This window comes from Accipiter gentilis, chromosome 24, assembly GCF_929443795.1.
Source record: "Accipiter gentilis chromosome 24, bAccGen1.1, whole genome shotgun sequence".
Taxonomy (NCBI): domain Eukaryota; kingdom Metazoa; phylum Chordata; class Aves; order Accipitriformes; family Accipitridae; genus Astur; species Astur gentilis.
In genome coordinates this window covers 298,950-322,413 of record NC_064903.1, presented here as the reverse complement: position 1 = coordinate 322,413, position 23,464 = coordinate 298,950, and the positions used below count along the sequence as shown (strand labels likewise).

Sequence of the window (23,464 nt, the reverse complement as noted above, 5' to 3'; positions counted from 1 at the left end):
AGACAATGTTGCCCTGGGAATCAGCCAGCCTGGGGCATACAAACAAAGCATGCTTCTAGACTCCATATATTTCTGACACCCTATGTGGAGATGAGGGAATTGCAGCTCACATGCGGAGTGGGTGGTGCACGCTGGGAGGCCTGGTATGGTGTGAGCTCTGCTCGCGGTCACAGGGCTGGTACGAGCCTCCTCAACAGCCATGAGATCTGGCGCTTCAACACCAGCCAACTGCACCATCTGCCAGGGGCTTTTCTGCAGCATGGTGCTCTGCCATGCGTCACTGCGTGCAGGTCAGTATCCCAGGGGACTGCAAGCAGCAGAGCCGGCATCTCCTGGGCTTGGGGCTGACACCCATTCGCATCCACCCTTTGGTCCTGGTCCATACATGGTCCTACCAACCAGCTGGGTAAGGACTAGTTTAGGCACTCTGGGCTTCCTGATGCTGGAGAAAAAGTCACTTGGGCAGAACTTGAGCCCTGAAGGAGAGCATGACCCAGCCCTGTGATCCGCTTGTGTAGCCTCTGCAAGCGACCCCAGCATGGCATGCTGCCTGGTGCTTCTGGGAAATGAGCAGGCACGGAGACTCCTCTTGTCATTTAGCTGACTCATGGGGACTTCCAGACCTTTAGTAGCTTGACTGTGTGTCTGAGGCAAAGGAAATACAAGGCCAAGTGTTTGGGATTGCTCAGCTCCCAGAGCTCGGTGGGAGCTTCCTGGGGTCTGTGCACAGGCAGGCACGGGAGGAGGGATGGGTTGAAGGGTGAGATGCTGGAAAGCCCCTGACACACCAGCTGGTTTCCAGTTAAACACAGTCAGACAGCAAAGGACTCATTGCCTTAGTCGTAGCCATGTGCCTAATGTTTGCTTTTGTGGTGACCTTAGACTATCCCTTTCCTCAGAGCAATGCAAACAGGCAATGGGACAGATTTCCCCAAGCAAGATTTCTGTTTGCACTTACCTGAGGTGTTACCTGGGATAAAGGGGGTCTGGACTTAACCCTTCACAGCTCCCACCGGTGCAGCAGCCTGGCTCAGGCACCAGGACAAGCCAGGGCTGTCCTGGGCTGCACTAGGAGGAGCGTCACTGCCAGTGGAGGGAGGGGAACCATCCCCTCTGCTCAACACTACTGAGGCCACACCTGCAGTGCCATGGCCAGCATTTTGACTCCTAGCCTGGGCTGGCACGGATGGCCAGATGAGGAGACGAGCCCTAGTCCCTCTCAAACAACCTGCCTGTCATTCTCAGGATCTGTAGACCATGCTCAGACTCTCCATCCCACTGCCTGAGGAACAAGCACACCCTGAATGAGCTGCTTTGGCCTTGTCACTGTTTCTCCATTCAACCCAGACCTTATCCCAATGGATTTTAACCTGTCTGATGGTGCAGTTGGCTCTGTGGCTGATAGCAAGCCTCCAGCAGGACTCCAGCCATCCAGGAACATGAACCAGGCTCTGTCTGCACCAGGGGAAGGAGCAAGCCACAACCAGAAAGCAGCTCATATCAAGGGTGAGTCCCAGAACTCAAGGTGAGCTGGACCCGAGGATGGGGCTGGTGTGGGGGCACACGTGGAGGGAGGCAGGGACTAGGATGCTCTTGAAGAGGTGAAGGGTTGCATCCAGGATGAAGGAGTGATGCAGGTTAGGTGCCCCCAGGGGAGCATTGAGAGAAGCAGGTAATGGTGCTGTGTCCCCTCTCCTTCTCACATATCTTCCCTTGGCTCCTGCCCCCACGCTGGACCCATAGCCCCTGCATGCTCATGGCTTTTCTTCGGTTTTGTTTGTTTTTTCAGGAAATAAAAGCATTCTCCAGGAGGATGTCCCCGACCGCTTGGTGAGTGGGGGTGCCTCTCTGGCCGAGGGGAGGACAGCCCAGGGAGATGCCACTGCGCAGGGGACTCCCATGGGCCAGCTCCCCATGAGGTCCCAGCAAACCCCATCCCTTTTGTTCAATAAATAGGGACTGAGACAGTCCTGCCTGGGTGCCCACCCTGCTTTCCTCCCTGGTCCAGCAGTGAAAGGAAGGGGGTTTTGGGGCTGGTTTTGCCAGATGGGCACCACACACATGTGATGGGGCTGATGTGCCATGGCAGGTGGAAGACATTGATGCAGTCCTCCAGAAGATGGTGGGAGTGGGTGAGCTCCAGAGCCAGGGATTTACGCAGACAAACCACGCCTTTCAGCAACCCATCAGGAGAGGTGAGTACCCAGCTCTCAACAAGTCCTGGGACCTGACCCACCACTGACCTGCAAAGAGGCCATGGCAAGCAGGGGCCGGGCTTCGGGTGGAGGATGCTCATGACTTGAGGTGGAGGGTACCCACGGTTTGGGGTAGAGGGTGCCCATGGTGTGGACTAAGGCATTCAGCTCCCAGGCTGTGCTCCTAGAACTGACTTCAAAGCTGAAGGAGAGCCTGGGAGAAGAGATGGACATGTCCCTTCCTTTAAACTTTCCGGCTGTAGCCAAGCACTGCTGCAGCCGCTTGCATGGGTGTCTTTTCCTTTTTCTCCCAGCTTGCTTCTGGAAATACTGCGTCACCAAATGAGGGGTACAGCAGGAGCCCTGCCTGCTGCTTGCCTGCCAGCCAGCCCGCTCCCTGAGTGCCTTCCAGTGGTCCCATCCACGTGTGGCCCCACACTTCACTGGCTGGTTTGCACAGAGCTTGGAAAGGTCTCTGGTCCCTTGTGGGGAAAAAAAGGAGACGGTCTGCAGCAGAGGAGGGGTGTCATGGGTTAGGGGGAGGATCCTTGAGGATCTGGGGTGCAGGACAGTGTTTCTCCCATACCAGCGGAACTCCAGGGCCCATAGCAAGGCAGAGCTGCCACTGTGGCCTGGCAGGGACATGCTGGCTGCCAGCAGGAGCTGAATAAACCCATCGCAGCGGAGCAGCATCCTGTGGTTATTCCATCCACACATTGTGCAGGGTCCTGCACCCTCCCACCACTGTGTGCGTGGCATGGGGCAGATTGCAGTGCATGTGTGCCAGGGAGGGGACATCTCTCCTGTGTGAAAGGCAGGAGCTGCCACATGCATCCCAGTGATCCAGGGCAGCAGAGACTGGGAGATACAGCTTCACTTATGCTAAATCTCAGAAGGGTTTCCACCTTGGGGCAGCCCCCTCCACCCTCTGTGGCACCCTCCGTGCCCGGTGACCTTGGCCCCTGCACTGGCAGTACACAAGCAAGGCATATTAAAATATAGTTTATTGCTGTTCTTAGTTTAAAAAACCCAAACAAACCCAAACCCATTAATAAAAAAACCAGTCCCCAAACCCAGTGCTATCAGAGGCAGGCTTGCAAGGACATACCTTTTAGTGCAAAGAGCGAAGTGGCAGTGAGGGCTGGAGGGGGGGTCTGCTGTTGCCATGTCCCCACAGGACCCACCACACTCACTGTACAGTATTTTTTTGCCCATGGGGCTGGCTGGGGAGGGCTGGCTGTATTCACAGGCACTGGCAGGAGCCCTTGAGGGAGCTGAAGGTATCAGGTGGGGGAGGATAGGATGTCATGGCTGTGCAGAGCAGTTTTGACTCCTCTTGCATCAGCAACGCCGGACAGGAAGGCACAACACTGAGCTAGGAAGCACTAAACCTGCCCACGTATCTCCTACAGACACAGTGCTTTGCAAAGCAGCTTTTGCCTGCTCTCTTAGGCTGTCCAGTACTGGGGATGTGGAAACCAGACAGATGCCCTACCCCATGCCTCCGTCTCCCAGTCAGGCATGTGAAGTGTTGGTGGGGACCGGGGAGGGGGTGGTAGAGCTGGAATTGCACATGGCTGCATCTCCTGCAGTGTTCTGCAAGGCAGGGCGAGGTTTCTCAGCTCACAGGAGCCAGGCGGGACCTTGCAGCCAGCCTGTGGCCCTGGGTGCTGGCACACATGGGAGGGATGTCCTGATCCTCTGCCCTCCATCCTCAGCCCTTTGTGGGTCCCTGCACCCCTCCTTCCCTCCCAGAGCAGGTCCTGGCACTTTTGCGCCAGGCATCAGCCCCAGCATCTTCCTGCTCCCATGTCCTAATGGAGAGTTAAGATGCAGGTTACAACTCTCTAGGAGTGAGAACAATTTGTCACTTCAATAAACTACTGGGGGCAGAGCCTTTCGGTGCCTTCAGACAGAGCCTGGATGCCTTGGTGGATGAGAGAGCTTGCTCAAATGCAGGCTGGGTGGTGCTGTGCAGAAGGGCAACCGGGTGAATTCAAACAGCTCCAGGCCAGGTGATGCACTGGGATCCCAGGATGCCTCTTCCCAAGCGTACGGGACGGCGGGGGCCGCACAGGGCTGGCAGAGCAGAGCAGCTCCAGCAGCGGAAGGGGAGGGAGGGCTGGCCCAGCCGTTTGGGGGGGTCTCATCTCTTCTGCCAAAGTGCCACTGCAAAAGGCTATCACTTGGCTTTTCCTATGACACGTAGTGACAGGCTGTGAGACCCATTTTCAGGGAGTAGGGGTGCAGCTGCCACTGCAGCCACGCAGGGACCGGTCTGTACACACGGTCAGCACTGACGGTGCACGGCGGCTGCAGCCAGCCAGCGGCAGAGGAGTAGGGAGCGGCGGGGGGCTGTGAAGCAAGGCGCTATTTCTGAAAGGCGGTGGGTAGCAATGCTGTGAACCCCCTCCAGTCCATCCCTCAGCTGGGGTTTGGTTGTGTCAGGACTGCAGAGGTGGAGGCTTAGCCAGGGGCAGTGCTGCCGGCGCTCTGCAGTGGGGTTAGGTCATCTTCCTGGCGACGCTGGCGTAGGTGTGCTCTATCTCCTCATCTGCGGGACACGTGTGGCTGAACTCATCGCAGGCGTAGGCGTTGTTGAGGTAGCGCCAGACGCCTGTCATGTCCGCTGGGATCTCGAAGTCACGGTACTTTTTGGCTGCGATCTAGAGGAGAGGGAGACTGAGACTTCCCAGACCTGGGGAAGATTCGCTGTCTGGCTTAAGGGGGGACAAATATAGGACTCCCAGACCCCTGTTTGCATCACCCCACCCTGTCACCCCCTCTTGGAGTGGCTGCCCCCACCTTGGCCCTGGGAGCTGGTGCCATTACCTTGATGATATGCAGTTTGGGCAGGAGGTTGCAATCAGCCAATGTCAGGTGGTCTCCGTCCAGGAATTTCCTCTTGGAGATGGTGATGTCCTCCACACTGTCCTGGTCAATCTCCTCAGGGAGAGGAGTGTTTAGGTAGACATCCAGCCGCTGAAACTCCCGCAGCAGGGCCTTCTCAAAATCTGGGTGGGCAGGGAAACAAGTGCAGTTAGCCTGGTGGCCTGGGCTTCCAGCACAGCCCAGCATTATGCTAGGGTGGCTGAGCCTCTCCCAGGCTTTGCATACGGGGACAAAGCTCTCAGGGCGACACCGGTAGTGCACAGCACTGGACCCTGGCCATAGTCTGCTCCCAGGGGATCCCAGTAGCACCAACCCCCGCTCCCATCCAGGATCTGCTCTCCCCAGCGCCTGCACCAGGGGCCGTAGCTCCGTGGAGCACAGGACTGCCTTCGCCCTTGCTGCCTGCTCCTCCACTTGCCAAGGAGACTTTGGTGGGGAAGGCAGCAGGAGCCCTAACCTGGTGGCAGGATTGGCCCACAGACAAAAGCATCTCTCCCCACTCCCACCATGGCAGATCACAGCCCCGCAGCCCCCACCCACAATTCTTACTGATATTTGCTTCCTTGCGCGGGTTCTTGATGTATGCTGAGAATTTGGCAAAGATGTCACTCCCCACATCAAAGGACTCCTTGTACTTGGGGCTCAGGTGCGGGTACCTTTAAAGAGACACTCATGTCAGTGCAGGCAAGGATGGAGGCAGAGACTGAGCTGCGTGGTCCTCAGCCATGTTATCTCCTGGGCCACAGTGCCCAAGGCTGGTACTGGAGGATGCAGGTGATATTCAGCTGGTTGTGGGAGAAAGGTGATGCTTTACATTACTGCAGCTGCCACCCTGGCAGCTGTATTATCTTGGGTGTTTGCTAGGGGAAAATCACAGGACAGAAATGCCACAGTCTGGGGACACTGGCAGCCACAGAGCCCCGGAGCAAATCTCTGCCTGCAGGCAGCTCTGGCCCAGCCTGGAGGATGCATGTTGGCACAGGAGGCGTCTGGGGAAGCCAGAAGCTCCCATGACTTCCTCAGGAACAGTCTCTTGTTTGCTGGTGCATCCCAGGGTGCACTGCAAGGGCAGACACATCCGAGGAGGCGGTTGATGAGTGCATTTCAAGCTTCCTCTTTTGCATGCAGTGGGAGGGCCTGCAGCCACGCAGGGCATGGGGTGGGCTGGCTCGGCAGGCTGCGGGCAGTGCCCTGCATGAGCTCGGGTCAGGGGGGGCGGCGGTGGCACCCCCTCCCTGGCAGCCCTTTGGGCCAGCTGCGCTGCTGCATTCAAGCACGGGCATTTGCTTTCACTCAGCTGAGCGAACCAAATATAAGCGGGCAAAGGGGGTCTCACGTTCCCCCTCTGCCTCGACACCAATTGCCACAGCCAGCTGCAAAACCACCAACTCCCAGGGGGTCCCCGTGCCTGCAGGGACCCTCCCCATGCTCTGCCGCTTCCCACCAGCCCTGCCTGTGCCAAGGGACCGGTGCATTTCCTCCCATTGTTTTCCTAGTCCGTCCCAGTCCCCTCGCAGCCCGACTCACCACCTTCCCCCAGGAACGCAGCCCCTCAGCATCACAACCCCTGGCCCTGCAGAACATGGCTCAGGGTGCTGGGTGGTGAGCCAGCCCCCTCCCCGAGCTGCTCTCCGGCACCTCCTAGCACCCTGCCTTGGTTTCCCAATCTGCCGAGCACTACGCAATGCTGTGGCGTGCCCGCCGGGCCCCAAAAGGGGGAAGGAGTGAGCTTGCAATTACGTGGGTGGACCCAGGGTCTGCTCCAGGAACTCCTCGATCTTAATGAAGTCTGTTTTCAGCTCCTTGTTGAACAGCAGGAAGGGTGGGTTGGTGCCCGGCGCTAAATCTTTCAACTCTTCAGGTTTCCTGAAGCGGAGAAAATAAGCGGTCTCAGAGCCTGCAGCTTGTCTGCACCCGCCAGCCTCCCCAGGGTGAACAGACAAGGCTGAGGTGGGTGTGTGGGAGGGGGCGCAAGAGTGGGAACATCCCCACTTGCATGCTCTGCTGGGTTTGGGGGGCTGAGAAGTGCCCCCCAGCCTCTCGGTCTGCCCTGTGGTGTTATGGACTTGCACCCACATCCAGCAGGACAGGGGGTCCCCATGCCATGCAGTTCTGTGCTGGCCCACCCCCTGCACCCCATGGTGTGACAGGCAGTATGCGGCAGGGACTGTCACCCCTGTCCCTCTCACGGTGGCATACTGGCTGCAGTGCAGATGGGAGGGAGGAAAGTGCTGATGGGGGGAGCTGAGCCAGGGGGTCTCACCCCACTGCTGGCACAGGGCTGGGCCGTGGTGCTGTCTCACCTGGTCATGTCCACTGTGGTGACATTGAACTTGACCCCTTTGAGCCACAGCACCATGAAGAGGCGCTGGCAGAAGGGGCAGTTTCCAATGTTTTCTCCATCCAGACCAGCCTGTCGGGAAAGCAGAAAAACAAGGATTTAACCCATCAAATGGGCTCACCCAGCCCAGATGGGATGCCTGGAGGTGGTGAGACACCGGAGCCAGTCTCAGGAGGAAGGCACACGGAGGGCTTGGCCCTACATCCCAGTATTCCATGCTGCAGGGAGTCCCTGCCTGAGCTGTGGCCCTGCTGCCACTGGAAAGCATCAGGGAGCATCCTCAGGATGCCTGGGGTTGGATCCTTCCCAGAAATGCGAGATAAAGCCAGGAGGAAAAGGAGAAGGAGGCAGGGGAAGGAGGTGGCGGGTGACTGCTGATGGATGGGGAGGAAGGGAGGGTCCACTTGGCTAGGACGCCAGGTTGGAGAGGGTGGTGAGAAGGGAAATCTGCTCATGTTTGCCAGGAAAAGAGTGGTTTGTTTTCATGTTCTGTTAGTGTCTGCCTCCAGTTTTGTGTGCATTTAACGAACCCAGGCATGACTTCCCTGGGCTGATGGTGGCCAAGAACCACCCAAGCAGCCTCTTCAGCCTCAGGGAGGAGAAGGGGCTGGGAGTAGTGGGGCTGTGCAGAGGTAGATGATTCGAACTGGCATCCCACCCAGTATCAGTGGGGAACAGAGCTGCGTGTCAGCACCTAAAGCTTCAGTCACATGCAGACAGTCCCTTTCAACCCCTCTGCATGGACACAGCCGCAGCATCTCAGCACTCAGGGGCTGCTCTGTGACCAGGATGGGATCACACAGCAGCAGGGACACAGAAAAGCAAGAAGCTTGGACAACCTGCCTGAGTCCCACCAGGGCTCCTTCATCAGAGTCTCATCCAGATGATGCCCATTCAGCAGTCCCAAGGGAAAGCAGCAGCAGGTGGATTGAAGCCCACTTCCTTGCTATGTAGCAGCTGAAAATATCCTTTGCAAAAATGACTGAAACTCCTTATGAGGAGTTTGGTCAAGAGGAACAGGGTAGGTTCCCCCAGTGCATGAAAAATGGCACAGCTGCTGCTCAGAGAGGGAAGGTGCGCCATGGTGTGAGAGGTAAAATGGCTCACAGGAAACTTGACTTCTTTAAGAGAGTTAACTGGTTCCTCAGCTGCACGTGAACCATGGCTCTCTGGCACATCTGGCAGTCCTGCCACAGCAGGAAGGAGCAGCAGAGCTCACACCAGCTCCTTCACAGAGGGATGCTGCTCCCACAGAGCAGCTTGTGTCAGCACATGAGCCCCAGTGGGATGGCTAAGCTTTGATATCAGCTGGTGAACTTAAACCCAGAGACTAAGCAGGAGGGTGACGAGATTTGGGAGGATCTGGTGGTGCAGAAGTCAAGTAGCAGCAATAATATCCAGAGTGGGCAGCTGGAGGTGGCTCCAGAGCTCACACCCCACTGTGGCCCCAAAGACAGGATGACTGAGAATGCTTCATTAACAGAAGATGCAGAGACCTGTGCCTGGCTCTCCTGGGCTGGAGGTAAGTGCTACAAGTCACCTGTCTGTATCTACAGGTGCCCAGAAACGTGTAGACTCCAGAGTGCTCAACTTCTCCAGGAGAGATACACCAGCCTCAAACTCACCCTAAGGGAGATGGTAAACTGATCAAAACAAAACCCTGACACTCTTGAGTGGTCAGCTGGAGGTGATGGTCTGGTTTTCCACTATGCCAACACTTTTTAGTCCTTCCAGAGGAATGAAAATTACTTTAAACCTGTATTTCCCATGCTCAGCTGTCATGAAATGATGCTCCTGAGAAAAGAAATGGGAACTGAGAAATGTATTGATTCTCTGGGATATACCCAGAAGTGAAGCTGAATTCACACATAAGGCTTTTTGCTGGCTATTAATAAGAAATGCTCCTGGGTAGCTGCCACTCAGGAGCATCCCGTGTCAGTTTATAACAAATAAGGCTTCTTTGGTAATGGATAAAATTCTGTATCAGATGTCCTGTGAGGGAGCTGGAGGGGAGAGTCAGAAAACAGCCACGAGGGCTACCCCGCTGGCATGAGAGCACGGCATCTCTTCTCCCCTTCCCGTTTCCATTGTTGCTGGCACCTACAAACCAAAACTAATGCCATCCTTTGGAACATCTCCAGAACCAACAGCTCAGAGGTGCTTTTGTGGCTGCCCAGCACAAGGACCAATGCTTTCCTCCCTGCTCTCCTGAGATGGGCCTTGCTGGTGGCAGAGGAGAGGGCAGCCAGCCGGCTGCACTCCCCTTTGCTTTCCTCGCTCAGCACAAGGCTGGGAGCAAGGAGGCTTAATTGCAATTTATCTTGTTGGCCCCACAGGAGCTGTTATGCAGAGCCAAGGCAGCGAGTGGCTCTGGTGGAGTTGCACAAGGGACAATGGTGGTGCTGGAGGGGACAGTTGGGTGTGTGGGATGTCCCTCACTGGGACTGCTCCGGGCTCAGGCTGTGCTTGCCTGCTTCAGGGTTCTCTGCGCTTGTCTTGTAGCTCCAGCCTCTGAGCAGCTCAGGCTGGTTTTCCCCCTTGTCTTTTAAAAATAGAGAGGTGGAGAATTTTGGACCGGAGTAAAAGGAAAATCAGGATGGCCTCTGCAGGGGAAAAAAACTAAGCCAGGCCCATCCTAGGATGCTCAGAGCCAAATCTTTATCTGGAGGAAGTGCAGGGCAGCTCCACCAGAACTTGGGTGCTGCCGAGGGGGGAACACCGGGCTTTGGTATGGCCCTGCTGGCACCCACATGGCTGTGGGGAGACCCCTCCAGGAGCCAGGGGAGCTCAGGGGAAAGGGGTTTGGGGAGACTCGTAGCCACATGCCCTCCCTCCGCAGCAAAAGCCAAGCAGCACAGTGGGGAAGTCATTGCTCTTCACTTCCTTCTCTGGAGAAACCCCCATCCCCTGCTCTCCCCAGGCTGCAGCAGGGACCGGGGCAGGGGTGCAGACCCCGCAGCCCCCCTAGACTGACTTTCCTCACTCTTTTCCCCTCTGGATGATGGATAAACCCAGCATGGGCTAGCACAGCATCTCCAGGGAGGTGCAAGTTTTTAGCGCCAACGCTCTGAGGCCTCACGAGGCTGCATGAGGCATTAAAACCCTGAAGTTACTTAGCTGTTGCTGTGGTTTCCCCCTCAGTGAAAGCATGAAACGTGGCGGGAGGAGGGAGCAGCTCTGAGCATTTTGGGCACTGCTAAGTGCTCAACACCCACCGGGACCTGCCCACGGTTCCTACAGCCACCCTGAAAGCCAGGAAGCAGCCTTGGGGCAGCTAAATGCCTCACGGGGCTGAGGGGCAGAGCCTCCTTCCAGGCAGGGAGAGCCCCCCAACCAGCGTGATGATGCTCTCACCAGGACCATGGCAGGGTGAGAAATTGCCAGCCCTTTGGGGACTGCCTACCCCAACCCGAAGACGATGCAGGAGCTGCTTTGCACCCTCCCCATCGTCACCAAGTTAACTTTGGCATTTGCCAAAGTGAAAGCTGGGCAGGGACAGCATGCCAGTAGGCGCTTGCGGGAGCATCGGCTCCCCATGATTTACAGCTATCACGAGTTACACTGGCAGCTGTGTCTCAGGGCGGACCCCAGCCCAGGAGAGGTGCGAGGTGCTAATGGCAGGGGAGGGTGACTTGTCTGCAGCCAGGAGCTGCTGTGACTTTAGTAAAACTCGGTCCTGAATGGTAAGACAAGGAGGCACAGCATCAATTTGTCTGTTAACAGACAAGCCAGAAGGGTTTTTTTGTGCTAAATTAAGGCATAGGGGAAGTCCTGACAACGCTGCTGCTTTGCTTTCTGTTTCCCTTCCCTCTGAAAACCCCCTTGAACATGCTGCTGCCATTGCAGTCACCTCAGGTATCGTTTTCCTCTTCTCCCCAGCCATCCCGGGGAAAAAGTGGTGCTAAGGGAATTCAAGACCCAAATTACTTTCGCCAAGAAAATACACTTGTCTGGATTTGGCTCAGCTGAGCTCAGTGCCTGGCAAGCACCGCATGGCGACAGTTTTGTCAAGGGGACAGGGGAGATCCTGCCCACCAAGGCTCAGGTAATCCTTTCCAACACGTACATACTTTCAACTACAACTCAAGCAAGGCATCGCATGGTGCCCAGCACTGCCAGGTGCCTACACCAGGGAAGCTGGTGCCTCCAGCCAGGCACCATGGTCTTTTCAGGCACTGAGCTGCCCTAGGAAGAGAGGAGCAAAGCCCATGGAGCTGAGTGGCTGCAGGGAAACTGCCCTTAAAACCTCAATGTGGTGGCACAGGGAGGCATCGCTCCCCCTGCCCACTGTCACTTGACAGCCCCGCTGGCATCGCTGGCATCGCTGCTGGCACACGCAGTTACCAGCTGCCAGCTTCGGCTCCTCCCTCTCTATACCCTGCATGTGCGCTGCAAATATTTTGAACTTGAGTGTTAAAATGTTCCAGGGGAAGTGTTCGGAAAATTGCTTAACAGGGAAAGAAAAAAAAATAACATTTCCAGCTAATAATCCCCCTGGGCTGCTCTGTGAAGCCGCCCCATCCCACCCACACATGGGCACTTGCGCTGACTCCCCAAGCCCTCAGTACTGTTTCGCAACCCTGGCTCGCAGAAGAAGCTGAAGTGACTGCTCTCAGCCCTCTCGCTTGCTGTTCCCAGGCTGGGGCTTGTCTTATCTGGGTTTTGAGAGATGCATGTGTGCCCGCTCCTTCCTCACACCAGCTGCCAGCAGCGCCATTCCCCCGGGGTACGCAACTACCACAAGACCAGGGCATCTTCTAGGATGTTGGGCGTGACACCCCACCAGTCCCCGCACCACCACGTGCCTGGTCCTCTCCTGTGGGCACCCGCTCAGCCAGCCTTCATGGCGAGAGATCTCAAACTTGGTACCCATCTGCAGCCTCCCGAAACATGACGACACCCACGAATTTCCACCGTCTACGCCCAGCTGGAGCCTGGGGAGGATGAGCCTGTGGCGAACCACCAAAGCGCAACCGTCCCTCCCGAGACCCACCTTCACGAACAGCTCGATCTCAGGCTCCTTGGTGGCGTTGTGCTGCTGACTCTCCATCTCGGCGGCGTGGGGAGGGACTGCTGGCCGCTCACTGCTGTGGTGAGTTGGTCCGTCCTTTGCTCCGGCTTTTGGAGGGTTGGCAGCTCAAGCACCTCGGCTGCGCTCAGGCCCCGCGGAGGGCCGGGGCTCGCCCTTTCCTTCCTTTTGAGGCGGGGAGGAGCAACGGGGTGTGCGATGGGGTGTGCACCGGGACCTGCCTGCGGGGAGGGGAGAGCTGCAGGGCCTCCTAGCCGTGACTCAGCACGGGTCTATCTGGACATGTTCACGAGTCCCCTTCCAGTCTATCGCGCCCGCCCAGGCACTGCTCCAGTGCCTCCAAGCAGCGGGCTGGCAGCCCAGGCAGCCCCGGCACTGCTGCTGTCACCTCCCAGCTGGGAGCGGGGGGTTTGCAAAGGAAGCATCTTGCCTGCCGCTGCTCCGGCTGCTCCGGTCTGGTCTTGCCCCTTCACCATCCTCCCGCCCTTGCGGCCAGACACCGGTGCCCCACAGCTTGCCATTTGTTTACCTTTTTGGGGTGAACCGAGCGGACCTTCCCACCGCCTTCCCCCCTCCTGCTGCTGCATTACGACGGACAGCTGCCAGGAGGGAGGGTACAGCTCCTCTCCCTGCCCACCACCGCTGGGGGTCCCCTCAGGTGGGCTCATCTGAGCAGCCCTGTCTGCAAGGAGCCGGGGCTGAGCAGGGCAAGGCTGCAGGGAAGCTGAATGGGGCAGCCTGGCCACCTGCCACCGGCTCTTTGCAGCGGGCCGAGCACTGCCAGGGTGCAGATCTTGGGCAGGAAGGATTGCAAAACAGCCAATAAGGGAAAGCAAAGCAGGTGGAGCGTGTCGGGGTGCAGCAGGGAACCCCAGAGTGCCACTGGCAGCAGCCCAGCCAGGGCAGCGCGTGGCGGGGTGATGGGAAGGCATGTCTCCAGGGCTGACCTCCAGCAGGGCCCCATTCCTGGAATTTGGGCTGTTTCGCCGGAAGGATGACCAGCTTGCTTTCCTCCCCAGGATGGGAGGGAAATGTTCACCATCAGATCGTCCTGGCTGCCGTCCCAGTGGAGACAGCTTCCCAGCACCCACGGGCTTAACTCCTCGCTTGGGCAAGTCCCATCTCGCACCTTGGGACCCCATAGCTGATACCGAGCTTTGCACAAAATGGGGATCCTGATTGCTTGACTCAGCCCCGCCCCCAGCTTGGGTAAGCTCAGACTTTCCTAAAAATAATCAAACCCTGGTAAGAAAGCATCCACCCCAAGACAATTAGGCTGAGAAATGATTTTGCAGGCTCCCGGAGCAGTCTTCCCACGGCAGATGTTTCTCCTGGGTGCTGCTGCACAGCCCAGAGCGGTGCTTACACTGGCAGCTGCATGGGAGGGGCTGGGGAGGCATTTTTTTTTCTTTCTGTCCCATCAAGGCTTTTAGACAGCTTGAAACTCCACCTGATGGGACAAGAACCTCTGCCTGATGTTCTCATAAGCAAAAGGGATGAATTAATGGCATCACGAGTGCCAAGCGAGGCCTCGGCAGCACCCTCACCACGAGCTCGGTGCCCACCTTGTTTCCCTCCCACCCAGCCCCCCCATTGCCACCCCTGCCTGAGTGATGCTGAGCCTGCAGGGTGCTGCGCCGGTTCCTGGCACTGCCGGCTGCTGCCTTCTGTGCTGACCTCAGCCTGGGGACAGAGTGAGCAGCTCCTGCCTGTTGCCTTTCCCTCTGAGCTGCCAGCTGAAGCAGCAGGCACGGATTTAACTCCTGCGGGGCAGAGGGCATGGGGATGGCACGGTCCCCTCCTCGCAAGATGTCGCAGTGCCCGATATCTGGCCCTGCGGAGGCTGTGGGGGCAGAAGGGCGGCAGCAAAGAGGTCCCTGCCCGCGGTGTTTGATGCAGGGAGGGCGTTTGCCTTTTTTCCAGGAACAGCTGCCTTGGGAGGCAGCGCAGGCAGCCCTTCCGTTCCTCCTCAAATGGTGAATGGCCGGACATTTGCCGAGATGAAGATTACAGCACATGTGTATCCGGATTTATGCCTCACCATGTCCGTGAGAAAGCAGGGGGCACGTTGGAAACCTCGCCAAGCCCCATCTCTCTGTTTGGGGGGAATGGAGGTGGGAGTGAAGGGGCTGCCGGTTTCTCCACCAGCGACAGCGATGCCAAGGCACGGCACCTGCTCGCCCGCCATGGATCGCCTTTGAAAACATGTCCCTCCCTCCCCGTGGGAGGTGTCCCTGTGCTGAGAGTGTCCCAGCTGTCCAGAGCAGCCCCTTGCCCTGGGCAGCAGACAAAGAGCGGGTACACAGGCACCCGCCCAGCCCCAGTGCTTTGGCAGCGCAGAGAAGCGAGCCATTGTCCCCGCGCACTGCCAGCCCCGGCGCCAGCTGCCACCGAGGACCAGACCGGCGGAGGCTGCCTGGTGGGACGCAGCAGAGCCAGCAGTGGTCGTGCTATGGCCGGGCCAGTGGGGCCAGCAGCAGCCCTGGTCCTCCTCTGCCTGGCTGTGAGGCTGGAGGCCAGCCCGGAGCTCTCCGGTGAGTCAGGGTGCAAGCAGGGCGATGAGGGATGCTGGGGACTGCGCTGGTGTGACGGGAGGGTGAAGTGACAACTGGGTTGGTGGGGTAGGGACAAGTAAGGCACAAACCAGTGCAGGCCAGAGGGAGTTTGCCGAAAACCCTGGGGTTTTTAATCCCCATAGCAGGGCTGGGATCTGCAAACACCCCATGAGGGAGCTGCTCCCCCCACTGCTGCTGAACTACCTTGGACAGTTTGGAGGCAGAAATGCAAAACCCCAAATCTTAAGACAGTCCCCAAGCTTCCCTGAGATCCCCCCATGGCCGTGATGCTCATGCCCTGGTGCTGAGTGGTGTGTGGAGCTGAAGGCTTCTGGAGCACCCAGGGCTCCCCTGCAAGCCTTTGCTGCTCTGAGAAGGTGAGGCAAGAGAAGGGCTGAAGCTTTACTCAGACCCCAGCCAGAGCCACCCATGAGTAGGGGGGGCTGCAGGGTGCACTGCCACAAGGTACAGCAAGGGCCAGATCCTCTCACCGGGAGCCACGCCAGTAAGCCTTATAGATGTAGCTGAGGCAGAAATTTGGGATCCCTTGTGCCCCAGTGCTTGGGACAGTCAGGACGTGTGCAGGCAGGCTGGGTGCCTGGGGGCTGCCATTCCTCTGAGGAATCTTCTAGAAACAGCCATGCACACCTTCCACTCTGCTCTGCCGGGCCCGGGCAGCGCGAGAGCGCAGCACAATGCCACCGAGCACAGCAGGGCGGGATGTGGCAGAGAGGATGTGATTTCATCTGGGCAGAGCTAACTGCACAACCACACGATCAGGGACTGAGTCAGCAGCACCGGCAGGCAACCGGAATCACTCACAAAATCTGCCTGTAGCCTCCTTGCCATGGTTTCACCCACCACACACCGCCACCCCCCCACCCCCCCATTTTCACAATTGCTTACTGCCCCAAAATGGTGTGATAGAGAAACTTCTGTCCCTGTGGCACTGTTTGAGCCTCAGTTTTAAAATACAAACTGCCAGTACCACCAGCCAGCACGGCAGCAGAGGAGGGTGCCGGCTGCAAGGCAGGCTGGATTTGGGGAAACCCATTTCTCCCCCTATTCCTCCCCCTCATCTCCCACCATCCCCAGGATTTGGCTCAGGCCTTTGTGTCCAGGGCTGGCCTGGCAGCAGGGGTTTTGGGCAGCCCCACCGCCAGCCTTCTCGGGGATGGGCAGGCAGGTTTGGAGGTGGTGCTAGGCAGAAGTCAAGCGCCAGGCAGCTCTGGAGCCTGCACAAGAGCCTGGCTGGTGCCACAAGCATGGAGCTGCTGCAGGGGATGCAGAGGAAGGAGATGGGGCCCTGTAGCCCGGGGAGGGTCCTATGCTCCTCACGGTCCCCAGAATCCAGTGATATGGGGCAACCAGAGGAGAGAGGGGCAAGATGGGCTTTGTCCTGCCCCCCCCCCCCCCCGCTTTGTTGGCACCGCACCCCAAGGGGCTGATCCAGCTCTGTGCCCTGCAAGGAGCATCTTTGCATCTCCAATCTGGCTAAAACAGCTTGCCTGCTCCCATCCACCCTCCTATGCCTCTCCTTTCCTCTCTCCTCCAGCATGCAGAGGAGTGAGCAAGGTCTCACTTGCACAAGGCTTTGGCCCTCCCACTCACTCATCCTTGCAAGGAGAAATGCCAGCAGCTGCCTGTGTCCAAGGGAAAGATTAACTCCGAGCGGGAGCAGCTCCCAGCCGTGTCTGCTGACATCTCCTGGGGAAGGATGCTGGCCATGGACGCCAAAGGGCTAGTGGCAGGAGGGAAGGTGAAAGGGGCCCTTTGTGCAGCTGAGCCTGGCAACAGTTTGCAGAGGGACAGGGGCAGAAGCACAGGGCTGGGAGCCAGCATTCTCACCTTCTTGTATTGGTTTGGGGGAGTTTGACAGGCTGCGGACTGGGGGACAGGGTGCGTGTCCTGCCCTGGACCCCAGCAGTGGGCTGGGGCTGGAGTGTGAGTCCCTCCAAGGACACCACAGCTGGGCATGGGGTCTGCGACCCACCCAGCAGCCCAGGGTCCCGCCTGGCAGGTAGTGGGTTGCCCTGTCCCCACCTCCCAGCCTCAAAATGATGCTTCCCCCTTGCTTTTGTTTTATTTGAAAGCCTGATGCAAACTGCTCTGTCTGGGGCCCTATGCATCATTTTTTGCCAGCTTTTCTGGTTTCCTCAGCCTCCTCCAGCAACTGGTGCCTGCTCAGAGCACCCCTGGCAGCTTGCAAAGCTTTTATTAAAACAGCTTCCTCGCTCACCCAGCATAGCTGATACCAGCCAGAGCTGATAGCTGCCTGTTAAACCCCCTTAAAGGCTGGGCAGGACAGCCCCACCTTACTGTTCCTTGTAGGGAAAACAACAGCGTAAGTAGTTTGGGACACAAACTAGGCAGGATTAAAAGACAGAAATGCCCCATGCTGGGAATTCAGGGAGAGACAAGTCAGTGCCTGTTGGAAAAGCAGAGACACCCGCCGTCAGCTGGGCTCAGTGATGACTTTGTGGCTCACACCCGTCCATACCAACCCAGCTAACTGCAGGAGCTCGCAGCAGCTGCTGGACCCTTCTCTCCTCCAGCTCATGGCTCAGTATCATGTGACAGAAAGCATCCTCTTCTCCCTGATTCCAGTGATCATCTCTGGCTCATCCTTACTCTCTCTCCTCCCCATGTCTCCATAACATGCCTGATTTTCTCTGAACCCTTTACTACTCCTCATGGGATTCTTCCGTACATATTTTTTCTGCCCTGTCATCCTGCCTCCAGCTTTCACTTCCCTTTGCTAACCAGCTTGGCTACTCCATGCTGCTTTCCAGCCTCCTGGCTGCAATGCCGGATATAAGATTCGCTGCAAGCCCACCTTCTCTGCCGCAGCCCCACTCTGGTCCTCTTTGCCCCATAAGTGCCCCAGCCCAGGACGTCCTCACTGCCACCAGCTGTCAGGAGCTGAAGTGCTGCCACTGCCAAGGCCCCGTTGTCTCTTCTAGCCAACACCGTCCATGCTCTCCCCTTCCAGGGTACCTGCGCAAGGTGCTGAGGAACCACACTGCCCACACCTGTGACGGGGAGCAGCTCCTCATCGTCTGCCCTCGCAAGACCACCATCAGCATCCTCGGCGCCTTCTATGGACGTCGTGTACCCAGTCCCAACCTCTGTCCCAGCCCTGGCAATGCCTCCCAGGAGAGCACCGAGTGCACGTCCGCCACTGCCCACCTGGTAAGGACAGGGGGTCCCAAGGGACCAGGCTGCACATCCCTCCTTCCCCAGGTCGCTGGGCTGGCTGCTTGGCCTGGGTGGCTGCAGGCAGCGCAGCCTCCCTGTGCCCAGAGGGAGGCTGCTGCTATCGGCATGGGGATTCACTCTTGGGGTCCTTTTCCCAGAGTATTTTTGGGAGATAAGGGTGGACGAGACCTTCTGCGGTGGGTCCCAGGGTGGGGCAGCCCTGCCAGAGAAGCCTGGCAGGAGGCACTGCTGCGTCCTGAGCTGGCTTGTGGAGTGATCCTGCAGGACACAGCAAGCTCTGCGGAGAAAGCTCCAGCAGCTGGATGCAACAGCCAGGGTGCCAGGCTGGGGGAGCGGGACAGGGGCCCACGAGGAATGCTGCATTCAGCTCTACGGGTGCATCCCCCTGGGGTTAGCACAGAGCGTGGCTCTTACCCAGCCAGAAGAAGCACCCATCCGTGCTTGCAGCTCCTAAGCAGCGGATTAAGGAAGCAGGCCCAAAGGAGGGTCTGTTGATCACAGTAGCCAGCACAGGGAGATGGGAGGAAGGCAGGGGCTGGTGGAAGGGAAGAGACCTCTCCAAAGCTGATGCCTGGCTGGAGGAAGTGCTTGCCAGGCTGCTCCAAAAGCCCCACAGCCTGCTCTGTGCTGCGGCTGTGCTCAGTTCCTCTTTGTGTTTGGGGGAAAACCCTCTGCCTGGTGAGGACATCAGCCCTCCACTGGCCCCACAAATGAGACATCATGAGCAGCTTGAGGAATGGGGTAGAGAGGAGCTGGGAGGGATGTCATCCCCTGGCATCCTGCAGTTTTACCCTGATTTCTGGCTCTCCACGCTGGCACGGCTGGCCTCAGCATCTGTGGCCTTGGGATGCCTTGGACCAGATCGGCTGTTGCAGCTGGCAGCAGCCTAGTCCAGGCATCATAGCAGTCACCTTAGAGGAAGCAAGAAGAGCAATGATGCTCATTCTGCAAAGCCTCAAGCACATGTCCTTTGCCTGCCAAATTCCTCCAGTTCTCAGCAACTTCAACCTTGCTGAACGCTGGAGCCTGGTCTTCCAGGGGCTGCGCTCACCCATGACCTCCTCCTCCTGCAGGAGCACCTGGGGCTGGAGCTGGCCTTGTACTCACAGGAGCCTGGTTGCTGCCTTTTCTGGGGCCCTGCTCAGCTGGGCAATGCTCCTTGGCCCCAGCTGCAAAGCCCTGGTGCAGCTACTCAGCTCTACCCATGGCTGGGGAGATGCCGCACCCACCAGCTGCTGCAGGAGAGTGGGTGAGATGGACCACGTGCCGTGCAGTGCTGGACATAGCAGGCCCAAACCATACCCACTTCTACCTCCTGGTCACAGGGCTCCGACAAACCCAGGGCAGCTGGGACGCATGGTGGGGGCCTGGCAGGAGGGTCTCTCAATGGAGACAGGGTTTTACATGCTACTCTTCTATTCCTGTTCCAGCTCCTTGCTAGGGCAGGGGCAAAACCACAGCAAACCCAGCTGCGTGCAGCTGCCTGTGGGGAAGGGGAACATGGAGCTGGAGAAGAGGAACAAGAGCTGAGTGGCCAGTTCCCTGCTCTGGGAGCTCGTGAGGCTTTGCTGCTCAGTCCTGCTCCAGCCGCAGATCCCCTTCCGGCATCCCACATGTCCCAGGAGCTCTGCAAGCGCCGAGCCAGACTGTGCTGCCATGGCACCAAGCTGGCCGGCAGACCACCCTGCAAACACAGGTCAGGGTCCCCAGAGCTTGTGTGTCAAGCGCAGGATGGAGGATACAGCCCAGCACAGACGTTTGGAGACCAAAGGGCAAGTCTGTGAGCAGGATCTGTGCAGCTCAGGTTTGCAGCAAGAGGAAGGCACTCCACCCGGGGGACCATGATCGCACGGGCTGGGTTTCCCGCTGCCTGGAGGCTGCTGTTGGAGAAGGGACATCTGGGGAGCAGAGAGCAAGGCTGCTGCTGATGTTCAGCTCTGTTTAGGCAAAACCCGAGCAAAGAGATTAATTGCATTTCCTCCTCAAATTTCACTTCTGGCAGCCAGTGAAGACCAGGAGGAGGCTCAGTCCTGTGCTGGGCTGGAGGGGACAGGGACAGCGGAGGGGAAGGAGAGATGAAAAGGGGCTCCACCCTCTCAGGAGCTGGGATCCCAGGGCCGGAGTCGCAGGGCGATTTCCCAGAAGGGCGGCAGCGAGGGTCGGGAACAAGCTGTGCCCCCCCTCCCCCGCCGGCAGCAGCCTCTGCTCAGGCTGTGGGCTTGCTGCTGCTGGGGCTTGCAGCATGCCCAGCGTCCCAGGGGGATGCTGGGAGCAGCAGCCCCACGGCCAGCCCAAGCCCGGGCCGCCCGGGACATCTCAGCCGGAGCCGCGGGCCCGGCTCGGCCGCCCGGGGGTTCGGCAGCGTCGCTCCGGGCCGCCGTGGGCTGGCAGGGAGAGCGGGCAGCGGCAGAGACCAGCCCGGTCCCCAGCGGGGACGCTGCCCGAGCAGCCCGGTGGTGTGAGCCCTCGTCCCCATCTCGTGGCCGCGCGTGTGCATTGCAGGGAGCCCTGCTGGCGTGGGCGTGAGTGCACGGAGCCGCGTCGCTGCGCACGCCTGCACAGGTGTTGCACACGCGTGGTGTGGTGCGGTGCTGGCACGCGTGCCGGCACAGGTACTGGCAGACGTGTGCTGGCACACAGCTCTCTGTGGGTGCAGGGCAGGAACTGATTCAGGAACTGACACGTGAAGCAGGGTGACTGCGGTGGTGGGGCAGGGGGCATAAGCAGCCATAGGACACTTCTGCAGGGTGAGAGGCCCTTTCCCTGAGCCTGGTGATGGCACCAAGGTAAAGGAGATGAGAACAGCCCCAGGACTCCTCACCCATCTTCACATCTGTCCCGCTTTGCTCTCCAGAAGCTGCTGGCTGAGTGCCAGGACCAGCAGTGGTGCCAGTTCTTGGTGCACAGCCAAGTCTTTGGGCCGGACCCATGCCCCGGGACACACAAGTACCTCATTGCTTCCTACAAGTGCCGGCCAGGTGAGGTGGAGCGGGGTCTGGGCAACACTGCGTGGGCTCTTCCCTGACCTCGGCTGCTCAGAAGGGGGCAGAGAGGGGAGCCGAGCTGCTCCTGTATCTCACAGCCTTTGGCAGCTCTCAGAGGCTCAGCTGGGCTAAGGGAGGAGGGGGCTGCAGGTGATTCGGGATGCGTTGGGACACTCTGCGGTGTCACTCCCCAGGGAACCATCGGGTCAAGACAGTGTGCGAGAATGACAAGCTGAGACTGCAGTGCCGACCAAAATCCATCCTGGCCATTTATTCTGCAAATTATGGACGATTCCTGCGGGGCAAACCAGAGTGTGATGCCCTGAACACTGGGGGACCCCATATAGGTACATCAGAAAGGTTCAAGCCAGAAATGGGGCCAGAAGCCATGCAGAGAGCATGGCACAAGTACTACATCAGACTGTACCTGCGCCCCTTGGCCCCAGCTGGCTGGTGCCCAGTGAGCAGGGCAGGCAGGTCTGTCCATGGGTCCATGCCCCATGTCTTTGCAGAGTGCTTGGCTCCAGATGCCCTGCGAAGGGTCTCCAAGAAGTGCCACCGCAAGGGGAACTGCACTGTGGCTGCTGACCGGGCCACCTTCGGGGACCCATGCCTCCCTGGCACAAAGAAACAGCTGCGAGTCTCCTATACCTGCGGTGAGAGCCACCCACGGGGCTGGGGGCACGGGTGCCACTGGCTGAGCCTCTGCTATGCCCACCCCGTGCTATGCAGTCAGGGGTGCAGGGCTTCCTGGGGAGGCAGGGGCTGCTAAGGATGAGCAGGGTGGTGATGCTCGGTGTGTACTCTCCTTGCAGTACCCAAGCAGCTGCTGGAGGAGGTGGGCCCTGACACCTCAGACCCCTTCCTGCTCTCGGACTACATGCACGGTAACGTGGTGGGGAGGCTGCGCCAAAAGCGGTGCGGCATCATGTCCGTGCCTGGGTGAACCACCCCTTCCATGGCCTGTCTGCGTCCATGGAACCCACTGCTGGCATGAGCCCTGCAGCTCCATCCCAGCATCACTATCCTGTGGCTGAAGCCACCCATTGGTCAGTGCCCGTGACTGAGGGGCTGGAGTTGTGGTCTGCTGGGAGCAGGGGAGAGGAGGACCTGCAGGGGAGCATCCCCACAGGCAGAGAAGCGCTTGTGCAGGAAGGAAGGAGTGTGTTGTGGGGAAGGAGGCAGGCAGGGGCAGGCAGTTGAGCAGCAGAGCAATGGGGAGCACCTTGTGTCTCAGCCCACGTCCCCTTGTTCGCTGCAGGTGGCTGGTACAAAGGGCCCAGGTTCTCCAGGCTCCGGGAAGACCGGATGATTTTTACTAGCTCTCTGGCAGCTTTTGCCCACCTTTGGGGTACGTGCCCTCCCCAGCTCTCACGCAGCACCCCAGGGAGTGGGACGGGCTTGGGAGGGTGGCTCAGGTCCCGTGATGGCCCCTGCTCAGGCCGGGGCTCGGCTCAGAGGCAGCCAGACCCCAGACCTCTCCGGAACAGTCAGCAGGCCCACAAAGGAGGAGGGCACCAAGTGCCCATGCTGGGTTTGAGGGGGGCCACATAGGGTGGGAGCTTGGAGGTTGAAAAAGCCCTGAGGTCCCACAGCATCAGCAGTTGTGGTGCTGCTGCAGTCCTGCTCACAGATCTTTCTTCTCCAACTGGCTGCATTACCCACTGGGTCTCCTTCCTTCCTGCCCTGTCTGCAGAGGCACTAATGGAGAGCACCTCTCCGCGGGCAAAAATCTCCCTTGCTAGAGGAAATTACTCGTTTAAATCCCTGGCGAGATGATTCCTCCCCCTGTGCTCCCTACCCCACATTCCATTGGGGATTTCCTATGGGCAGAGGGGCATTTCAGGATACTGGTGGGTGCTGATGAGGCTCTGCGTCACAGTCCCACAAACACTGGGGCAGGGTCTGTCCTAGGTGCTGAGGGCATCCCTGCTACCCTCTCCTTCCTCCCATATGCCTGGCAGAGGGGGGGCTCCAGGCACTGCTACCCTGCAGGCTGCAGAGGCGGTTTGTACCCTGGTGTCTCTTTGCTCCTCGCCCGCAGGTGTCCCAGAGAAAGTTGGCCTCTACTTTCTTTGTGGGGTCTCGGGAGGCCTCATGGTTCTGCTGTGCATCATCAGCCCCAAAACGACCTTCCTCCAGGAGGTGGGGGAGGCTCTCAAAGACCCGGAGCTGGGGAGCAGCTCGGAGCTGAGCAGGACCAAGCTGCGGGATGAGCAGGACGAAGACCTTCCTGACGACAGCTCGTC

General features: G+C 58.7%; 4 protein-coding genes across 4 annotated transcripts in view; 2 read left to right on the top strand and 2 right to left on the bottom strand.

The window, feature by feature from the left end:
- Nucleotides 1-12,415, top strand: part of LOC126050362 (uncharacterized) — a 30,058-nt gene extending 17,643 nt beyond the window's left edge. The window contains exons 11-16 of the mRNA XM_049828174.1: nucleotides 1,246-1,506; nucleotides 1,790-1,830; nucleotides 2,090-2,195; nucleotides 2,510-2,666; nucleotides 8,985-9,066; nucleotides 11,308-12,415. The gene's annotated coding sequence lies outside the window, so the exon portion shown is untranslated. The remainder of the gene's footprint in view (nucleotides 1-1,245; nucleotides 1,507-1,789; nucleotides 1,831-2,089; nucleotides 2,196-2,509; nucleotides 2,667-8,984; nucleotides 9,067-11,307) is intronic.
- Nucleotides 3,182-12,555, bottom strand: CLIC2 (chloride intracellular channel 2). Its single transcript, XM_049828177.1, has 6 exons — nucleotides 12,422-12,555; nucleotides 7,391-7,500; nucleotides 6,828-6,953; nucleotides 5,637-5,743; nucleotides 5,028-5,209; nucleotides 3,182-4,861 (listed from the first exon to the last, which is right to left on the bottom strand). Exons 1-6 carry the CDS (start codon nucleotides 12,476-12,478, stop codon nucleotides 4,700-4,702), a joined length of 744 nt encoding a protein of 247 aa, XP_049684134.1. The 5' UTR covers nucleotides 12,479-12,555; the 3' UTR covers nucleotides 3,182-4,699.
- A 10-nt stretch (nucleotides 12,556-12,565) lies between these two features.
- The window catches only part of DGKK (diacylglycerol kinase kappa), a 43,867-nt gene continuing 32,968 nt past the window's right edge, over nucleotides 12,566-23,464 (bottom strand). Inside the window, exon 27 of the mRNA XM_049828160.1 lies at nucleotides 12,566-12,678. Coding sequence (XP_049684117.1) covers nucleotides 12,566-12,678 — 113 coding nt within the window. The remainder of the gene's footprint in view (nucleotides 12,679-23,464) is intronic.
- Nucleotides 12,685-23,350, top strand: LOC126050364 (protein eva-1 homolog C-like). Its single transcript, XM_049828176.1, has 8 exons — nucleotides 12,685-13,666; nucleotides 14,381-14,991; nucleotides 18,005-18,204; nucleotides 21,086-21,209; nucleotides 21,410-21,562; nucleotides 21,728-21,871; nucleotides 22,031-22,102; nucleotides 22,477-23,350. The coding sequence occupies exons 2-8, from the start codon at nucleotides 14,490-14,492 to the stop codon at nucleotides 22,767-22,769; spliced, it is 1,488 nt and encodes a 495-aa protein (XP_049684133.1). The 5' UTR covers nucleotides 12,685-13,666; nucleotides 14,381-14,489; the 3' UTR covers nucleotides 22,770-23,350.